Genomic DNA, 22,437 nt, shown 5'->3' on the forward strand with positions numbered 1-22,437 from the left:
TTTCAAATGAGTCGATAAGTTGCCTCTATACTGGGTTTTAAATTGGCACAAATTACACGAATATTTTTTCAAGGTGGAATGGTAATACTTAATATGGTTCCTATAACTATCCTTAGTTAAAAATGTTCGGGGACACTCTTGGCATGTAAACCTTGTTGGGTCATAATTGTCCAAGTGGGTGGCCTATTTACGTGGGAAGAAAAGCAATTTGAGGATTGATAAAAAATTAAGTTTATAAATTTTTAATCTTAATTTTCAAATCTCCATGTTACCTCGTGACGATCGAGGTAGCTTTTTGTATGGTAAGTCCTCCCACATATCGAACACTTGAAGGGTTTTTCTTTCGTGTGCGTGCCAATGTGCTGACTTAAGATTCCCTTAAGGTTAAATTCCTTGCCGCAAATTGCGCAAGGAAACTTAACATAATTTTTGTCGTGTTCTATTTTAAAATGGCTTGCGAGGCCAGTCTTACAAAGAAATGTTTTGTTGCATTCATCAAATCCACATGGAATCCTTTCTCGTGGACTAGCGCTATGGACGAATTTTAAATGACGTCGCAAGTTAGGGAGCGAACAAAACCTTTTCTCACAAATGTTGCAATTTATATCTTCTTCTTGGTTTCTATGCACGTTGGAAAGATGTCCAGGCAGGAATAATTTTCTCAAAAGTTTCCCACAGATCTGTAAAGTTAGAAAACTTATTAAGCATTGCGTACAATTTAAATGAATGGAAGAATTATGTAAAATGTCAGTGGATTATTTTTGAATAACATACCTCACATTTTACTTGTCCGTCGGGATCGTGAATGACGACATGACGATTTCGATGATCCTTGGTAGTAAATTTCTTTGAGCAGTGAGGGCAATCCCACTTCCTTATTTTACTTGATTCCATTTTAAATATTTTAACCGTGGGTGCGAGTACAGTATTTTCGTTTTATGTATGTACGTTCACTATGAATGTTGCGAGGCCGCTCTAACAATCTAGAAAATTTGTTTGAACTAACCTCCTGAAGATTTTTATTTTGGAATTATCATACCCTAACACTTGTAAATAGGTGTGGTAAGAAAACTGTAAAACAAAGCTCACGCTAAACTAAAGTTACGATTTATCACAAATTAAAATTGTTTTCTAAATTACACATATTTAACTATAGTTAGTGGACGCTGATTTCGTGCCAGATCCTCGACTATGAGTGGAGGGCTGGATTAGTCCACCGAGTAAATAAAGTATTTATAGAAAGGGTCATAACTTAGAAAGTCATTTCTTCGTAAAATCAGTACGGCTATCTATGTATCTCTAAAAATATATATATGTATATGGGAGCGACTGAACCTAAACTATACAACATAAATAAATACTCTCGGGCTTTTAGTGTGAGCCCGACTTTAAGACAACATTATTCTATCCATACATATTTTATGGTATGGTCTGTGTAAAATTAATAGGCCGTTTTTTTGACTTTTTGGGATTACTGAAATCGCTGATACGTAATGCTTAATGCAAATTTTTAGGTTTCCAAAACCGTTTCAATTTTTGAAATCCCTCACAAACTCACCGATCAGTGCTAATTTGAAATTTTTGTTTTTAAGAAAAAACGGCCTATTAATTTTACAGAGACTATAGGAATATGTTTCCAATATTTAACGCAAGGCAGGACCAAGGAATCTCCATTGTTGCAATTCTTAAACGGTACGTATGTTGCCTTACTTATAAAAATTCTCACAGGCACAACTTTGTAAGTACTAACCGTTGCCAGAGTTAGTTATATGTGTAAATTAAAAATTACATGGAGAATGTATTAATAAGTAAGTATTAATCTTCAACGTTTACTACAGATTGTCTTCAGTTGACAATTGGTGGAAAGTACAACAAATTTTATTTCCTAGCAAGACTGTACAAATGTAGGAATCCTACATTTGTGCAGTCTTGCTTAATTCAAAAAATTAAATCCTTCGCTAGCATTTAAAGATTTGTAATGTTTCCTTAAATATAATCCCACTCCTCTAAATTTGTCTGTAGTTCTGTTCCCTTGATATACTCAAAAAATTATGGAGCATCGTGCAGGTACAAGTCGTAACGCCTACGTATACAAAGTTTCCAAGAGATTCCAATTTTTAAAATCGGTCAACAAATAAGGCAACCGTGAGAATTTTAATATTTACTTTTCGGAAGAAAAGTTTAATAAAGATATTATTTACAAATATGGAAATTATTTAACTTTACTAGTAAAAAACCAACTTAACCCACTTATGAACTAATCAATTGCAAATATTTTCCAATAAACTGGTACCTAAACCTGTTAAAAAATCTTACATACTATTTTTTTCCCAGGAAGAAAATTCCTATTCTACTTGACAATTATTTTTCCGTCTCAAGTGACGGTTTAGATGAGATTTTTGGTATGTCGTATAGGTGCAAAATTGGCAACAATATTTAGCTGATGCAGAACCGTGATAACTATTGACGTGAGACATAAGACTGGATTTGTCCAGATAAGTCCGAGGACATTCTTGACATTGGAAGATTGGCTGATTCGACGATTTTCCTTGGTGCGTCCACTACAATTTAAATTTTAGCAAGATAAAATATATTTAATAAAGTCCTTTAATGAGATAAATGAAAAAAAACACTCTTAAAAATACGTTTTGACTAAAAAATATAAATGTTGATCTATTACTCAATCACCAAGGTCGTCCATTTCTTACCAACAGGTTACATTTACAACTAGCGGGCAAAAACATTTTCAAAACCTTATAGCCAATTTCTAACCATGCCAATTGAGTCAAATATCTACGATCGTCTGAAGTTTAGTTATTATTGAAGTACAATTTCTAAGAGTGTCCACTTTCCGCTTACCAAATGTCTTTTAAGAACCGTCAGATCTATAAAGCTCTTCCCGCATGTGTCACACTTATTGCTTCTCTCCTTCGTATGAACGGCAATATGGGTGTACAAAATTTTTCTCGATTTGAATTCCTTGCCGCACAGGGTACACCCAAAAAGCTCAGGGTTTTCAGAATGGTCCATCTTAACGTGCCTGTGCAGATTGCCTTTTCTTGTAAATGTTTTACCACATCCAGCGTAGCTGCAGGAGGCAGGTTCTTGTTCCATCGTATGAGCAGCGATGTGAAGCTCTAGGCCTGCCTTAGTTGTTAGTTTCCTTTTACAAAAATAACATTCAAAGAACTTCGATCCTTGGCTGTGCGTCCCTTTCAAGTGTTTTGGTATGCCGGTCCTATGCCGGGTTTTAAAGGGGCACAAATGACACGAGTATTTTTTTATGGTGGAATGATAATCCTTCCAATGGGCGAAGAAGCCATCCTTGGAGAGAAATGTCCGAGGACACTTTTCACATGTAAACCTTGTTCGGATAGAATTAGGCGCAGAAGACGGATTCCTTTTGTTGGTAATTTCAGTACCTCCAAACCAGCCCTGGATAAGCATCAGCTCAAGTTTGTCCAAAGTGGAGAAAACCTATGGTTTGTGAATTTTGGTCGTTAGTGCCCTTTTAGTAGAGTGATGGCAGACTTCTTCAAAATAGGGAAACCTTACCCACGGATTCATATAATTTGGGTTGAGATTGGCTGGGAGTGTCCCACATTTCCTAAGTCGAACTATCGCATGGCCTCCGTATGTTGAAACCCTCTGTTTCTGGGCAATTGATTGGTCAAAATAAGTAACAACTTTCTGGGGTCTTCGCTCGTCATTTCAAACCCATTCAACTGATGGGGCTGGTAGATGGCGTATTTTGTGGGTAATTTCAGTGCCTAAAAACAAGCCCTGTTTCAGCTTCAGCTCAAGTTCGTCCAAAGTGGAGAAAACCTATGGTTTGCGAATTTTGGTCTGTGGTGCCCTTGTGCAGTTTAGTTCAAAACGTTAGTGCGCCGAGGGCTACAGACTTATTTGAGGGCTTTTCCGAAAACTGTGAGTGTGCCCGTAATTCGAGGACTGAGTGCCGGTATTTAGACGAGCCACCGGTCAAAAACACAAAAATACTTGAATTTTCGTCCAAATTTGAACATTCGTAAAGTCACCTGGTAGTGACTCACGCGTTCCTATGAATAAGCCGAGGTAACTGACGCGTTGGTTTAGTTTTGGTTGTAGACGGATGTAATTTGCCCACATTTGCTTAAAATATTCCAGCGTAGTGGATGGCTTCGTTGTTTTTGTGCTGCTTAGCCACTGGTTGCTGGCCAACGTTTTTCGTCAAAATTAATTCAGGTAATCGTACTCGTCATTTCAATATCTTTCAGCCGATTTGGCTCGCAGATGGCGCATTTTGTTGGTAATTTCAGTACCTCCAAACCAGCCCTGGATAAGCATCAGCTCAAGTTTGTCCAAAGTGGAGAAAACCTATGGTTTGTGAATTTTGGTCTGTGGTGCCCTTGTGCAGTTTAGTTCAAAACGTTAGTGCGCCGAGGGCTACAGACTTATTTGAGGGCTTTTCCGAAAACTGTGAGTGTGCCCGTAATTCGAGGACTGAGTGCCGGTATTTAGACGAGCCACCGGTCAAAAACACAAAAATACTTGAATTTTCGTCCAAATTTGAACATTCGTAAAGTCACCTGGTAGTGACTCACGCGTTCCTATGAATAAGCCGAGGTAACTGACGCGTTGGTTTAGTTTTGGTTGTAGACGGATGTAATTTGCCCACATTTGCTTAAAATATTCCAGCGTAGTGGATGGCTTCGTTGTTTTTGTGCTGCTTAGCCACTGGTTGCTGGCCAACGTTTTTCGTCAAAATTAATTCAGGTAATCGTACTCGTCATTTCAATATCTTTCAGCCGATTTGGCTCGCAGATGGCGCATTTTGTTGGTAATTTCAGTACCACCAAACAAGCCCTGGATAAGCATCAGCTCAAGTTTGTCCAAAGTGGAGAAAACCTATGGTTTGTGAATTTTGGTCGTTAGTGCCCTTTTAGTAGAGTGATGGCCGACTTCTTCAAAATAGGGAAACCTTACCCACGGATTCGTCTAATTTGGGTTGAGATTGGCTGGGAGTGTCCCACATTTCCTAAGTCGAACTATCGCATGGCTTCCGTTTACTTATGTTGAAACCCTCTGCTTCTGGGCAATTGATTGGTCAAAATAAGTAACAACTTTCTGGGTAAGTAACAACGTGTTTTGTGGGTAATTTAAGTACCTAGTCTTAGCATGGGCCATGCTAAGACTTATGGCCCATGCTAAGACTTATGGCCCATGCTAAGACTTATGGCCCATGCTAAGACTTATGGCCCATGCTAAGACTTATGGCCCATGCTAAGACTTATGGCCCATGCTAAGACTTATGGCCCATGCTAAGACTTATGGCCCATGCTAAGACTTATGGCCCATGCTAAGACTTATGGCCCATGCTAAGACTTATGGCCCATGCTAAGACTTATGGCCCATGCTAAGACTTATGGATCTGCAAATTGTCGTAATAATAAGGCAACTTTCCAAAAGTTAAATATGACGTTAAATCCACACATACGTAAAACAACACTGCTGGCTTGCTTTAAGAACGATTGAAAAATCGTTTTGGTTTTTAATGTTAGATTCATTTAAAAAAAATTCGCCAAACCATTGAAACAATTCGCGCAGGTCCCTGATAACTTTGTAAAACTTGTAAAATCCGTAAACTCACAAACTCTTATGAACTGTTACAAAATTTCCCAGTGAAAATTAGCTTTCAAATGTTTGTAAACTTACTCAGCTCAACGGAGTCTCTTTATTTTGTAAATTATAAAATAATTTTACATAAATTTGATTTTACCAAGTTAGCAATGACTACGCGAATTCCTCTCAGCTTGTCGAGTTAAACTGATTTAGGCTGTAAAAACTAATTGTTTGGTAAAATTGTAATTTTGGAGATTTGGACAAATTTAACGATTTGTCAATATTTATTCTTCATCAAATTAGTTCGTCATTTTTTGGGTATAATTCCTTCAATGCACAGAATGTATCTGAGATTTATCAGAGTAAATTAAATTTTCAAACAAAATTCAATATGACTTTTGAATTTGTCAATCAGTCACTTTTTCACTTGTATCTTTGTAACAATTAAATTGTGCAAATTTTATAAAATCGGGAGATATAATTTTCGAATTGTGTAAATTTTAAGTAATATCCAATTACAGGGAAATTTTCTGCTAGTAATTAAGTATAGTTTTCAAGCTACAAATTATTAAAATTATTAACAAAATAGTTTTCCAATAAATTATAATTAGCCATTTCATGTAAGTGTTGGCAATTTTGTAAAAGATTGACAGACAATTTGGCGAAAATAATTTTTCGCCAAAGTGGGAAAAAAATTATAATGAAAGTCCCGGATGGCGAAATTTTTGTTACATATGGCGAGAATTAAAAACTCATAAAAGCACCTTTGGTGAAATATAAATTTTGCATTTAATCATGTCAAACGCCTCAAAATAAAACAATTGCATAAATAAACTATTAAATAATTCAAATTCCAGAAAATTAGGACTTCTAATCTGGAGAGCTTCTGGCAAGTTTGGATAATCAAGTTACAAATTTTTCATTATTAGCTCGAGTCCTATACTTACTCATTACTTCGCGAAAAAAGTGATCCAATCTCCTATATTTTTTTATTTTGTAACTTGGGTAGGACAGTACCGTTATCAATTTTATAAAGAATATTATCAATAGCATTTTGCTCGCGCTGTAAACAATACATAAATTTCCAGATGGGTGGTTTATGAATCCTAATTCTTTTCTGGAACTTATTATTTACATCCGTAAATCGAAGTTTCAAGGAACACCTCAAAGTCTAATATAATTTGGAAAGGATTATGAGTTTTTGACATGGTCTTTTATATATAAACTCAAAGTTTGATAACATTCCTTTGGAATACGTGGAATTCCTTTGGATAACGGTCTCATTCAAATACATTAAGATATGAAAATAAAGAAAATAGGTAAATTTTTGTAGTATTATCTTTATGATTTAACATACCCATAAAATCTTCATTTTTGCCAAATGTTACATTTTTTCGCCAAAAGGTACTTTGAAACCCTTGTTCTAAGAGATTCTACGGTTCGAAAACAATACAAACAACCAAATCTAAGAGGTTATCTGTCAGAGTTTGTTTAAAAAAGTTCAGAAAAATTTAAGAACCTTTCTCTATATTTTTTTGAACAGTAACCAGTAATTTTGAGAAATTTAAAAGATTATAGATAAATTCACGAGAGTTTTTTTTAATTGTAAAATTAACTGTACACTTAATAGTTGTGGACTTGTTGCTGACTAATTGGAACCTTATTATAAAAAGTGGCAAAACCAACGAAATAAATAAAATCTGACGTGTGTGTAACATATGCAAAATTGAAACAAAATAACTCCAAATTTGCAATTATATCAATTATGTCACCAGGAAAGTGCGCGTAGTTTTATTTGTCAATAACAATGCCCAAGTTTACACATTTACTAAATTAGATGTGAATCGCCTGAAAATTTCTCATGTACGAAATTGAAATTTTAAAAACTTTCTAGCTTCAATTACATCAGATTAATTACCAGAAACATTGAAAAAAAATTGTTTAAGTCAAAAATTGAACTTCATCGTCACATTCTAATCGTATTAACCTGTCATAATTGGAAATTTTATAGATTTTTCGCAGATTACCAGATTCAGCTTCACCAGATTAATTACTAGATATATACACCTAAAATATTTTGTAAAATTCAAAACTGAGCGCCATCCTAATCGTATCTGGGAGGAGTTCTGCCCCGCCATGAAGTCATTGGAGGCGAGGCACTGGTACATCCCGACGTCGTCGGGCTGAACACGCACCAATTTAAAGACTTCGCGCGGCCCCACTTGGAATCTGGTGGAGGAGCTGGGCCCGTTTTCCAGCTCGGCGAGGGGCACGCCGTCCTTGAGCCAAACGAGGGAATGGATCGTCGAACCGGAAACGAGACATCGGAGCGAAGCGGACCGTCCCACGCCCACAATTTACGTCGGAGGAGATATTTGCACGCGGAGAGGAACTGCAAAAAAATCAATTTGTTACAAAATTTTTGTCAACAAGTTTGTAAGGTTTATCAAATTTTGTTAAAAAATTCAAAATTTCCATTTATGCGATAAGTTAAATTTGTATTGTTTGTAATAAGGATTAGTTGTTGGGAATTTTGTAAAATTTGCAAATTTATAAATGTTATAAATTTAATGTTATAAATTTAGTCCATTTAACAAACAACACTATTTTTCTACGACGTTGCAAAAAAGTATGACATTATCCCAACCGGACTACTACTCAAAGATTTCTCCATAAGGTTCGGACCTCATGATAAGATCCAAAGTTTTCAAAAACGAACTGAGTCAAACTTATTAAACTGTCTTATCAATGTAAACTACACCAAGCAAAATAAAATTCAATCAGAAATGAAGAAATTAAGAACAATCATTCGAGAGTCAATCCCTACATTATGGAACTGGCTATGCAACTTAATGAACAATATGAGAAACTCCCTTCATCTGAAAATTTCCAGCACGCAGAAAAATAAGTTCAATAGACTTATGGAGAAAAGAGCCGAAAATGTCTGTACCACAGCATATCAAAATAATAAAGATTTACTCCAGAAACCAACAATTAAAAACTTGTCATCCCGGCCTCTTTCTGCATTGGAAGAAAAATTACTCAACCTAGGACTGAACTTTTCTCTTCCCATAAAAAATGTTGGAAACACTATGATTGACACTGCAGCGACCCTGGAACTTCGAATGATGGATATGGAACTGACAGATAATGACAAAAACAAAATCAGAACCGGAGTAGCAAGAATAATGGCCAAACACATTAAAAAAGAACAAATCCAACAAAGATGGGAAAAGTGGATAAATAATTCAATCAGATCCTTACTTCAAGACACGACAATATGTATGACTAAAGCGGACAAAGGAAATTGCGTGGTCATCATGGACAGAGAAACGTATAGAGAAAAAATGGCTGAAATGATCATGTCTGGTCCATACACCATGCTAAACCATGACCCAACCCCACTTCATGCGAAAAACGTTGCAGAAAAGTGTCAAATCTTGAAAGAAAATGAGATCCTGCCCGAAAATATTTTACCACAATTAATAGAAAAGAATCCTCGAGCTCCAATAATTTATGGTGCTCCCAAAATCCACAAGTGCAACATCCCGTTAAGACCAATTGTGGATTACAGATGCTCTCCAACATATAAATTGTCCAAATATTTAGCAAATATTCTAACTCCAGTCGCCTCAAAACATGAATTCTCAATCAAAAACTCTACTGAACTCGTCAAGGATCTAAAGAAATTAAAATCAAGACCAGGTGACATCAAAGTTTCTTTCGATGTTACCTCTCTCTTCACAATGGTCCCAATACCAGAGACTATAGATTACATCAAAGAAAGATTGGAATCATATCCACAACTCGCAGAATTAACAAAACTGTCCGTGGAAGATATCATATCACTCCTAAGATTATGTACATTCGCTTCATATTTCCATTTAGAAGAGAAATATTACAAACAAAACCATGGGACGGCGATGGGGTCTCCTCTTTCCCCCGTGATGGCAGAGTTTTTCCTTCAAACCCTGGAATTAACACTTATCAGAAGCAACCCCCACATCTACTTTTGGAGACGCTTTGTGGATGACATATTGTGTATAATCAGACGAAGGAGAAAAGACCAAATATTACAAATGATCAACAATTTTCATCCATCCATCCAATTCACAATGGAGGAAGAAATTGATGAAAGAATACCATTCCTTGACATTTTAATTTATCCTAAAAATGACTTTTCTTTAGGCCATTACATTTACAGAAAACCAACTCAAACATCCCGATATCTCAATTTCCGGTCATTCCACCCTCGTGCTCACAAGATTGGTGTCATCGACACGCTACTTACCAGAGCCATCCAACTTTCAGACGTGGAACACCTTGATGATGAAATCAAACTTACCAAAATCATACTAGAGAAAAATGATTATCCTTCATCTCTTATTAATAATCGTCTGACCAGGGTGCGGATAAAATGTCAACAAGATCAACGGGAAAAAACGGTTGACATACAGAAAAGGATCATTCTTCCGGAAAATTCAGTTCATGAGCTTACTTTCCCTCCATAAAAGAAGTGAAAGTTACAAAATTAACCGTCACAAAGAAATTAAGGAATGATTGGGAATTTAAACACAGTACGAATTTCTCGGAAATTTCTTTCCACTTGTTTTCTTAATTTCCTCAAATTATTTTGCACATGTAATTTTTTTAATGTGTGTATGTGAAATATCTGTAATTACTTCCAATCGTTATAAATAAACCCGAAAAGATCGTATTGCTTAGGTGAGTCTTGTGGTGCAATTAAAAGTAGAAAAATAAATTTATCATGCGGTGAAAATTATGGTGCATTGTTGCATCACCGATCTTGATGCCCCTCTTTTATACGTTGATACAACCATGTCAGTATTATGCAGTTTCAATTGATTTATCAATCAACTGTTATTCGAGTTAAGCCTGCCTGGGACGCAGGCAAAAAAATAATTTGTTAACAATGCTGTTAAGGGCTCATTTTTGGACAGAATGGAAAATGGATGTGTAATTCTGTGGTGAAATCTATTCCGCACATATCTATATCCAGGAGCGAGCAGGATGCATTGTGAGTTTGGGTTACAATAAGTTCTGAGGACTTAGAACACACTAACAATGCAAGTCTTTTACGTGTACAACTCAGATCCGGTTGGGAGCAATTTTATTTTGTTCGCCACAAAAAATAAGCATACCCGTATTTTTTCATTTTTCATAATGCGCTAATTTGAGCGCGGGGCGCGAATTTTAAAACATTTTTCAGTCAAAACCTCGGTTTTTAAAAATTCTGTAAATTTTCTAATTTTGACGCGAATCCAAAAATTCGAAAACATGTGTCTTCAGAATGACTTACTTGACTAATAAAAAATCCACATGCATTATTTTTTGAAAAATTAAAAATTTGAAAGAGTTTATAATTTTAATGAATTTCAAAAACTTGCAAAAAATTTTGAAAATCAAATTTCGAGACAATTGGATTGTTCATAAGTCAGGTAAGTCATTCTGAAGAGACATGTTTTCGAATTTTTGGATTCGTGTCAAAATTAGAAAATTTACAGAATTTTTAAAACCCGAGGTTTTGGCTGAAAAATGTTTTAAAATTCGCGCCCCGCGCTCAAATTAGCGCATTATAAAAAATGAAAAAATACGGGTATGCTTATTTTTTGTGGCGAACAAAATAAAATTGGTCCCAACCGGATCTGAGTTGTACACGTAAAAGACTTGCATTGTAAGAAATTTGTGGGAACTAGAAAAGAAGGTGAGAGGGTAATTTCTATTAATTTTTCGAAGTAACTAAAAATTTAAAAATTATTTACGAAATAGACTTTTGAAATTTATAACTTTTTGAACCTTTTTGAACCTTGCTGTTTTGAAATCTCAAAACTTTTCTAACGTACTAAAAAATTAAAGAAAACGATCAAACATGTACTATCTAAAATTTCGTGAGGATTTGGTATTGCCAGAAGTCTTAAAATTGACCAAAAATTGAAAACATTTAAATTTGAGGTATCTTTGCGAAATTGCGAAACATTTCCTTTAGAATTTTACTCTCATTTCCTTCAGTTTGGCCTAGAGCTGTGCACGGGCCCGATTTTTAAAAACCCAGCCCGCCCAGAACCCTACTGGAAAAAACCCGGCCCGCCCGGCCCTACTGGGTTTTTCTGGAAAAAAAGCCCGGCCCGCCCAAAACCCTACTGGAAAAAGCCCAGCCCGCCCGGCCCTATAGGGCTTTTCTGAAAAAAAGCCCGGCCCGCCCAAAACCCTATAGGGTAGGGCTTTTTTAGGGTAAACCCACCCATGTGCAGTTCTGCACGTATTTATCCTAAAAAACCAGCACTTGCTAAGGCTTTCGGAGACTCGATTAGACATGTTCACTAGGTATTAATAAAAATGCAATGGTGGACAAGTCCAATGCTTATTATTATCAATATTTGCTAAATTTGTGTTATTTTAGTTTAAACAAAAATCGAGTTAAGCCCTTGTATTTAATAGAACTGTATTTATAATTTGGTCTTAATCTCACTGATGTGATTTACAGTTGAGATTTATTTATTCATGAAATTGATTCGTGTAATGAAACAGCCAACCAGTGAAAACAAGTCCGTATCATTACAGATAAACAATTCCGCTTTAGCTGAGGCTATATAAAACTACAAAGTTTTGTTTCAAATTGCCATATTGTACTTTATCACTAGGGTAAATTAAAAAGCCCGAAGCCCTACAAAAAGGCCGGCCCGCCCAAAACCCTACTGGAAAAAGCCCGACCCGCCCGGCCCGACTGGATTTTCCTGGGCAAAAAACCGCCCAAAACCCTATAGGGTAGGGTAGGGTAGGGTTTTTTTTAGGGTAAACCCGGCCCTACGCACAGCTCTAGTTTGGCCGATATTGTTTTAAACAAACTTACAACGTTAAGATAAAAAGGGTGAAAGTTTGCAATAATTGAAAAACTTTAGAAAATATGTGAAAAGACGATTTTTTAGTTGCTGAACGTAATTTACCCAGATCAAAAAACCTTCAGCCATATATTTTACATACCGTCATATTTAGTCATAATTCAAAAAAAAATTTCGTAAATGCAACAGGCTCAGAAATGTTTTACGAACTTACTATTATTTACGGGCATGCAATTTATTTAATGCAAAGTAATCTTGTAAGTTCAAGGACTTCTCTCTTCGTGGTACAGATAAATTACTAATTTGTTTACATTCAATGATGTAAACTGTCAAAAATAATTATATCATGAATGTACACAGTGTGAGTTATCTAAAATAATATTTCTAAGCGCTAAATTTTTACTGGGTTGGGGTTTTGGGGTCTTACTGGGTTGGGGTTTTACTATGTTAAAGGGGTTTTACTGGGTTTTACGTTTTACTCGGGTTTTACTAAGTTTTATCTAAAATTCAAATAGATAAATCAATAGAATCAGTTTGCAGATGCATATCTAACTCGAATTAAGTACTCCGATCAATATTCAGTAAATTTCTCTATTTATTTCGAATTTTTGCTTATTATCCAAAAATCATAATTTACAGCTTAACTTGGAGTTTGATCAAATTCGTATTTTTTTTGTGTTCCTGGCATTTTGAATTGAAGTTTTTTGATAAATCTTGATAAAATTCATTAATTTAACAAATTGACGTAACATTGTAAGTTTTATTACTTCACTCCAAACATTGAGTAAAACCCAGTAAAACCCCGGGGTAGTTGTTTTCAGAGTAAAACCTTGGGTTTTTCCGAACCCTGGTTGAACTCAATTGTTCGTTTTACTTCGTAACTGTTCCTTTGTCATCTATCCAATCATGTAGCGTTAAATAGGGTGACCATCCGTCCCGGTTTAGCCGGGACATGTCCCGCTTTTCAACCCCTGTCCCGGCGTCCCGAAAATGTCCCGGTTTTGATAAAGTGTCCCGGTTTTGAAATTGTAGAGAAAAGTTAAATTATTTAACTTTTTCGCCAAAATTTTGATGAAAAAGTACATTATAGTACATAAATACTAGTAACATGCATGTAATATTTACTTAATTTCCTTTCCTGGCTCATTCTCAAAATTCGGTGTTATTTGAATCGCCAGGCACTAGATAAGATGGAAATTTTTTTCGCCAAGCACTAGATATTATGGCAAAATTTTACGCCAAGCACTAGATATTATGGCAAAATTTTACGCCAAGCACTAGATATTATGGCAAAATTTTACGCCAAGCACTAGATATTATGGCAAAATTTTACGCCAAGCACTAGATATTATGGCAAAATTTTCGCCAAGGACTAGATATTATGGAAAACATTTTTTGCCAAAAAATGTCCCGGTTTTAGTCAGGACAAATATGGTCACCCTGGATTGTTAATTAAATAAATTAAATAATTTAATGTAATTTTAAGTAATTTTAAATATTTTTAAACCGTTTCACAAGATTTTAATATTAAATATATATTATATTGCTTTCACTAACTAATCATGGCACTAACGAAACCAGCTCAATATCTTAACTAAATTCTTTATAATTATGAATTTTATGTACTCTATGGGCAGATTTTGCCCGAAAGGGTTTTATTAAATTAATAAATCAATCAATCAATCAATCAAATATGGTCACCCTAGCGTTAAATAAGTAGAAGATAATAAAATATGTCGTCCAACTCATTCAACGTTTATAAACAGGGACGTTTAAATAAATTTACAATTAATTCTTCGTTTATTCTTCGTAACCTGTGTAAACTTGTAGTTAAATTTCTGCTCAAGCAGTTTACAAATATTCCGGTGAAATTGTGTCAATATGGTTAAACAAGAAATACAAACATTAATGTGGAGGAACAATTCTTCCAACCAGATCGATAATTAATTTTGTTACGGTAATAAAAGAATTACATCTTTGAAACCATGTAACGTTAATTTAATGATAAGAAGGAATTATATCTTTGTAACTATGTATGTAACGTTAAACAAAAAAAACTGTCAAGCAACTATTACAAAATTATTTATTGCGGGGAATATGGAGGTTAATTGCAAATATTGATCAACTAAATTTTTCGCATAAAAATACACACAATTTAGCTGGCAAATTTATTTATCACCTAAATCTATTGTTGTGTTTATTCTAGTGACGAGTTTCATTTATTACACAATTTCACACGCATTTTTTCGTGAAAATAAACCGTTAATAACGTTTATATCTCTCGTTGGTTCACACTAAATAAAGTTGTGCACAACAGGTTGAGTAAAACCGAATTGATGAATTTTTATCCAACCTTGAGTAAACTTTGCTCAATCATAAAACAAAAATTATCCAATGAGGTTGCATGAGTCGATATTTACACAACGTTGTAAATTTTGTAATCATATATTGTGTAAATTGGATTTTAAACAGCATAGATTAAAATTGTCGCAATTGTTGTATAATTTTTATACAACTAATTGCAAAAAATTCATCAACCTGAAAGTTGAGAATTTTGTGACACTTAGGAATATTTTTTCCACACGAGTTGAGTAAATTTCCCACAACAGTTGTATTGAGATTAACCAACCATTTGTGAGAATCAAAATGACGCTGCCCGGCAAGGTTAAATTTCTCATGCCCAGTCACAATCCAGCTCAGTTTCGTGACTTCTTCAAAAGTATTTTAAAATTGGATTTTAAAAAAATGACGGAGCTGTTGGAATCGGTCCTTCAGACTGTTGGACTTGAAGGACTGTTGGTTACATTTAAAGGTAAGGGGTTCTATTTATTTGAGCCAACTTTATTAATTTTATTATTATTTGTTTGTTGAAATTGTTTATTAAAATATTGAATATTTTAATATCATTATAGAAAACGACTTTGACGATGACTTTCTTCGTCAACTTCCTGACTGCGTTGCTGGTTCACTGGAGGATCATCTGTTTGCCAGCCTGATTCCGTCAATTGGACATCGACTAAAAATAATTGCTGGCATTAAGAAGGTTGGTTTGTTGGACGAAGAAAATGAGAATTTGTATAGGTGTAGTTTGTGTAATAATTCATTAAAGTCCTTAAACTTATACTGCCATAATGTTGTAATTAGTGTTTAAATTTTATCTAAATAAAAATTTACTCTTATTATTTTGAAACGAACCAGAGGATAATTATTCTAAATAAATGCGTGAAAAATGCTCATAAATTATGAACACTTTCATCAACTGCTGGGAAAATATTTTTCAAAAATTTAATAAAATTTATTCTATAATTAGGCAAAATTTATTTAATTGAAGAGTTATTTTTACTCAACTAAGGTGTAGGATTAAATTACCCCATTTTTCATTTCACTAACTAGTTGAGTAAAATTTACTCAACTATTGTGTGAACGGATTAATCAACCTGTGAGTGAGATTTATGCACAATAGTTGTGTCATCGCATTTTGGCATCAACAGTTGAATAAAATCTGATCAAGGTTGGGTAAATTTTCACCATATTTCTTTAGCGTGAACGAAATGAAAATTAAATTTTATGAAAACGTTCTTTTGTGTTGTTTGTTTTTAGAGGCTCTTTTATTTTACTTAGGACGCTCGTTGATACTGTTGAAGAGGCTATAATGCAATGCAACAAGCTAAACTCGTGGATGTACAGAAATAAATACGTGTTAAAAGGTTAGAATTCTGGATAATGTACAGAAAATTTCTAAAAGTTTACGGTTTACGAATATAGAGTAAATTCACGCAAAAATAAATTCGCAAATTTTATAAAATAATTTTACAAACTTTAACAAAATAAAAAGACGCAGTTGATCTGAAATTGCAAAATAGCAGAAATTCATCTCACCAAAACTGTGCAAATCGTAATATAGGAAATTTTGTACATGAAATTTGCAATTAATTTGAAATAGTGTCACTTTTGAATCGAAACGCTTATCTCAAAAATGTTGTATATATATTCAAAACTAGACCTCAAGCCAAATTTGGTTCGCTTAAAATAATTTCGAAGCAAAATTGTCTCGGATTACTAAATAAAATGGTAAAGCCAGATAACATAATTGAGGGTATATCGGAATTTTGTGGGAGTTAGGCACCGTTTTAGTAATTACAAGTATTTTAAGTGATGAAATACGTTTCTGTAGATTCATTATTTGGACCCCATTTAATTAATTTATGTGTAAATTATTTTACAAAATTCTACAAAATTAAGACCCTGCACACTCTCAGCAAAATTGCCACCAAAATCGTCTCCTCGTGTAGGTACTATGCAACTCTACCGTAGGGTGATAATATACCTCCGCCTGTTGACAAATATGTTTTGTCTCCCGAGCGGAGGTAAATAGTATTATCACCTGTTTGGATATAATTTGTTACTCCCGGTGACAATTTATGCAACATGGAAGTAACTTGTGTCTCTGAATGGAAATAATTTACCTACATATGGTGATAATATGAGAGATAAGTTATCTCCATCCTGCGCACATATTTATCTCCTTGCGGTACTAGATTAGAACCCTGGGGAAGCAAACATAGTTTATAAAATATGTATTTATTTACTTAAATAAGATTTGGTTAGAGATTAAATTTCTTCGCATGTCTCTACATACTACGTACATACACTTAAAAATATAAAAATTAAATTGTGCAGGCTTATATATATATGTACATACTTATATTACTTATAATGTTAGTGAAAATTGATCCTCGTACTAGCTGGCTCGCTGCTGAAGATTTACGTTATCTGAAAATCAAATAAAATTAAAAATATTATCCTGCAGTACTCAAACTAAAAAAAAATCGCAGATATACAAATAAAATAAATAAAAATGAAGTGAGGGCCCACCTGTCACCTGTTTATAATTTGGCATTTCGATCATTTCTTTGAATTTGACGCTGGTTATGAATTCAAATTAGACCAACTGGTCTAATTACGGCCAACAGAAATGAAGCGTCAACTGTATAAATTTTAAAATCACACTCAAAGAGAAATTAAACTAATTACTACTACTTTAAATGGAGTTTTATCTTACCATAAAAACGTCTTCCACGAAGAGTTCCGTGGAACACGCAACGTTAGAGATGAAATGTTATTGCAGTAAAATTGCGAAAATATCTTCATCTCAATCTGCGCCAAATTCATCTTTGAACGAAATTTGCGCATCCGGATCTACAAAAAACTTGTTTTAGTGTAAATATTTATAGGACAAAAAACAATAAAATTACAGCAAAAGCATAATATGAACAGTGAATTAAAATTATTTACCTGAAATGTAGGGTAATCCATAACTTGAACCTCTAATTACTAATTTTTTCCTCTAGTAAGATGCAAAACTCGAACAATTTTCTTTATTCTGCCAGGTGCGAGAGAGAAACGTTTGTGAGAGAAAACTTAACTGCCACTAAACTTTAGTGACTAAAGTTTGCGCTGGGCTTTAAGGAGAAAAATTGTCACCTATTGGAAATGATTTTGGAGACGAAATTATTTCCTCGAAGGAAATAAATTATTTCCGGATAGGATATACTGTTTGTCACTTCCAATGTTGACAATTTTGGTGACAAATTTATTACCTAATGAGAGACAGAGGTTGTTACCTTGTCAGGGTAGTAAAAATGGTAATAATTTTGCTTCTAAATTATTGAGAGTGCATGGTCTTGTAAGAGGAACATGAATTTGTTGTTTTCCCCCATAATTTTATAAATTTATGGCAACGATTGTAAATTTATGGGTCATGAATATTCGCGTGATTACAGTTATTTAGTGGATGAAATGATATTTGCTAAGTTGAAAATTTTACAAACATATCTTATAAGATTTACCATGTACGAGTGTTTATTGCCCTGCTTTTTGTAATTTTTAAAATGTATGTAAATTTATAATAAAAACTTTATTTAATACTCGCATGCCGGAATATTTGGTAGATAAAATAAAATACTGTACAAAATAATATACTGATCTTGTAAGTTTTGTTGTTGTTATTTGGTAATTTTTGCGAATTTTCCAAATACGTGACAAATATTCACGTGTCAAAATATTCGGTGGAGAAAATAAAACTTGGCGAAATATATTTCGCACATTTCCTCCCTAATAAACCCAGGTCCTGGTCGTGTCCAAAATAAGGCGAATTTTTATCTCATAAAATTGAATGCTGCTCCTTAAAAAACCCTCTCATCTTTCCTATTGTATATCTCTCACCAAAAACGGTGTGGCTGGTTTAGAGCCACGTCGTCATCTTAATGCTAAACAATGGGTCGGCATGAATAAGGAACGTGGTGGGAGAAAGGCATCGAAAAAAAGCTGGTGAAGAAAAACAATGGCGAAATGAAGAGGAACAAAAGCTCGGATGAGATTCATAAATGAAATGAACACATAATCCTCCACAGTCGACTTTATCGTTATCTCTGCCGCATTTCAATGGTTTTTGGGTGGAGTCGGGGAAACATTGAACACTTTATTTATGAAGGGTGTTCACGCTAAATTTGTAAACTCTGTAGAAAAGAATGGGCAATGTTGTTTTTGGTTAAATGCGTTTTATGAAATTCAAAAATTTTGTAATTAAAAATTGCTACAGTTTACAGCCGAGTACAAAAAGTACGAAAAGTTTAAATTAAATGTTCTTCTTGAGGTTAGATAATGATTTTTGAAATTTGCAAATTATGGGAATGTAATGCAAGCCTTGTGTTCATACATGTTTCCCAATTAAATATTTATTGTACATAAATAAATAACTCTAAATACGTGTTGATTTCAACATTTAGCAAAAAAACGAGATGCAATTTCTTGCAAAAACTATTTTGCACGCTGCCTTGCAATATAGAACTTGCAAATTTTGAACTCTAATTAAGGATTGTTCATCATGATACAGCGTATGCAATTGTACGTTGCAATTGAGGAATTTCTTGCAAATCAATTTTGACATTTTCCACATCAATTATAAAATTAATTAAAATTCTAATTATCATGTTTGGATTAAAGGTCTCATAAAAAATCCGTAGTTCATTCCTATCCAAAAGGATTAATGATATTAGTACTTTGAAAGAAATTTGAATAACTGAAGCGGTGGGTTTATATTAGTGTGAAGTTAGCCTATCCTATAGGATAGGATGATGGTTGAAATAGCCTCCTAAATGGATGAAGTTACCCCTATCACCGATTTTATGCTATTTTGGGCTATAAGCGCTACAAATACATGAAAATCATGGGAATTAGTTTAAACTTGTTAAAATACAAGAATTAACATAAAAAATCAATTTTTCGACCAATAAATTCAAAAAACACCAAAAATTTTATATATCTATTTCATCTTTTTGCCAGCATAATTAGGTACTTTTATGTTAAATTTTAAATTTATTAGTCTCATTCAGCACTATTATACTACATTAACATCAACATACGTGCTAAGCCATATTCTTGACGCCAAATTTCGACATTTCAATTTTTACAATTTGGCCGACATCCGAGTCGATTTGCTCGAAAACTGGTCGCGATACCTGTCAAGTTAGTAATTTTTATTTATCCCTATTCTGACCTTATAAGGTCACGGCACCACCCGTTAAGCATGCGCTAACAGAATAAGAAAGTATTTCGACTTTGAAACTGGCTAATCTGACTTAAAAAGTTGCATTTTGGCCGACTTTGGAGTTGATTTGGCCAAAAATGAACTCCGATACCCCCAAAGGTAGTAATTTTTCTTCAGTCTACCCTGACCTTAGAAGGTCCTGGCGCCATCCGTTAAGCATGCACCGTCCAAATAAAAAAGTTTTTGGACTTTAAAGTTGGTCAATCTGACTCAAAAAGTTGCATTTTGGCCGACTTTGGAGTCGATTAGCTCGAAAATGAACTCCGATACCCCCAAAGGTAGTAATTTTTCTTCAATCTACCCTGACCTTAGAAGGTATTTCGACTTTGAAACTGGCTAATCTGACTCAAAAAGTTGCATTTTGGCCGACTTTGGAGTTGATTTGCTTGAAAATGAACTCCGATACCCCCAGTAATTTTTCTTCAATCTACCCTGACCGTAGAAGGTCCTGGCGCCATCCGTTAAGCATGCACCGTCCAAATAAAAAAGTTTTTGGACTTTAAACTTGGTCAATCTGACTCAAAAAGTTGCATTTTGGCCGACTTTGGAGTCGATTAGCTCGAAAATGAACTCCGATACCCCCAAAATTTTTCTTCAATCTACCCTGACCTTAGAAGGTCCTGGCGCCATCCGTTAAGAATGCACCGTCCAAATAAAAAAGTTTTTGGACTTTAAACTTGGTCAATCTGACTCAAAAAGTTGCATTTTGACCGACTTTGGAGTTGATTTGCTCGAAAATGAACTCCGATACCTCCCAAGGTAGTAATTTTTCTTCAATCTGCCCTGCCCATAGAAGGTCACGACACCACCCACTAACCATGCATCGACGGAATATGTATAATTTTTAATATCGAAATTACCTAAACGCAATGACTAATGTACCGTGTAAACATATATAATGCATACGTGTGTATGTACGTATGTACGATTTTTCTTAGTTGAGGCAAAATAACCAAATGCCACCCTCACGAAACCAAGGTTCCATGATGACGGCAAAGCCTGAGCATGCCTTTAAGTCCGGCCTGAAACTTATACCAACGCTACAACTCGAACGGTTGCATTTATTTAAGAATTGTTGAAATTAAAAAATCAGGCAATTAAAAAATTTTGTGTCTTTTCAATTTTCGTCTGGCAAAACTCTAGTGTTATAAGAATTTTAGGACCTATTTAACTTTAAAATGAACCTGAAATTAAATTTTGCCATAATGATATTTTGCCCGGAATTGATTTTATTGTATGAGTACTGACCACGCATCATTTGAGACACATCCGAGCCAAATCGTTTGAAAAAGGAGAAACTTTTGATGATGGTATCTTCACCCTTTTACGCTGCTTGAAACGCATATCATAATTGAAAATTGCTCGTCGCTAAAGGTAACCAATAAAAAAATGCCTACCCAAAACCCAGAAAACGGAGGTAAATATATTTATAAAACAGAACTTTTCGGTGATTATTCGACCAATATAAGAGGATTGAGCAAATTTTAAGATTTAATATTTCCAAGTTTTGCCTGAACGTTGCCCCAAAATGATTTTGCACGTAAACAAATGGCTATGGTGAGGCAGAAATGTGTAATATTAAATCTACTCCATGCTCTGTTTTTAGTCCCATCCGCACCATAGACCGTTTTGTGAATGTAGTTTTATTTTTGCTGGAAAACAAACGTATATGAAAGTACATAAACATGTTTTTTTCTATTAATTGTAGCCTTAAGAAAATGCATGAAACTGCAAGAAAATGTAAGCTGTAAATAATCTGGTAATAAACATTACCAAAAGGCACAAGCATATGACTCTAGTAAATTGGTAAAGATAAGTTGTACCGTGTATTAATGGCTTGGTAATAAAGTTTTACCATCATGGCAACGAATTTTTAGTACCTCGTAAAACGTTATTACCAAATTTATTACCATTAGCTGTGAATAGCATAGTATTTATTATGATAAGTTTGGTTTAATTGAATGTGGTCTATTACCAGAAACTAAGCACGAGCTAAAATGATAAATTCACCAATCAGGATCTACATATGTGGCATTGCAAGGTTTTATTTTGTAAATAAAAAGCGATTGGGTGTACGTAAACATTAAAAGTTTAATTATATGCTGCATTTGTGTTAAAAACTCGAGTACGATTGGTTCGTCTTAAAAAATATGTTAGCGTACATATGTGTACGTTCCAACCATGCACGTATGTAGTCATAGAACATAGCATAATTTAGTAACTGATCTTCCATACCAATTTTAATCGTTTAATGAAAAAAAAGAACGAAAAGGGCAAAAAAGGCGCAAGTTATTAACGATTTGTGAAATATTCATATGGTTAATATATTCATATTTATTATTCATTATTTAATGAATAAAAAAACAG

The 22,437-nt window shown here is 34.3% G+C and overlaps 1 protein-coding gene and 1 long non-coding RNA gene across 2 annotated transcripts; one reads left to right on the forward strand and one right to left on the reverse strand.

Moving 5' to 3' along the window:
- The first annotated feature begins 8,387 nt into the window (after positions 1 to 8,387).
- LOC110862888 lies at positions 8,388 to 10,112 on the forward strand. The gene has a single exon (XM_022112097.1). The coding sequence runs from the start codon at positions 8,388 to 8,390 to the stop codon at positions 10,110 to 10,112; it is 1,725 nt and encodes a 574-aa protein (XP_021967789.1).
- A 6,967-nt stretch (positions 10,113 to 17,079) lies between these two features.
- LOC118433711 lies at positions 17,080 to 17,612 on the reverse strand. Its single transcript, XR_004833536.1, has 3 exons — positions 17,524 to 17,612; positions 17,337 to 17,448; positions 17,080 to 17,234 (listed from the first exon to the last, which is right to left on the reverse strand). It is a non-coding gene; the product is annotated as an uncharacterized LOC118433711 (long non-coding RNA).
- Between the last annotated feature and the right edge of the window lie 4,825 nt (positions 17,613 to 22,437).

This window comes from Folsomia candida, unplaced genomic scaffold (genome assembly GCF_002217175.1).
Source record: "Folsomia candida strain VU population unplaced genomic scaffold, ASM221717v1 Fcan01_Sc076, whole genome shotgun sequence".
NCBI lineage: Eukaryota > Metazoa > Arthropoda > Collembola > Entomobryomorpha > Isotomidae > Folsomia > Folsomia candida.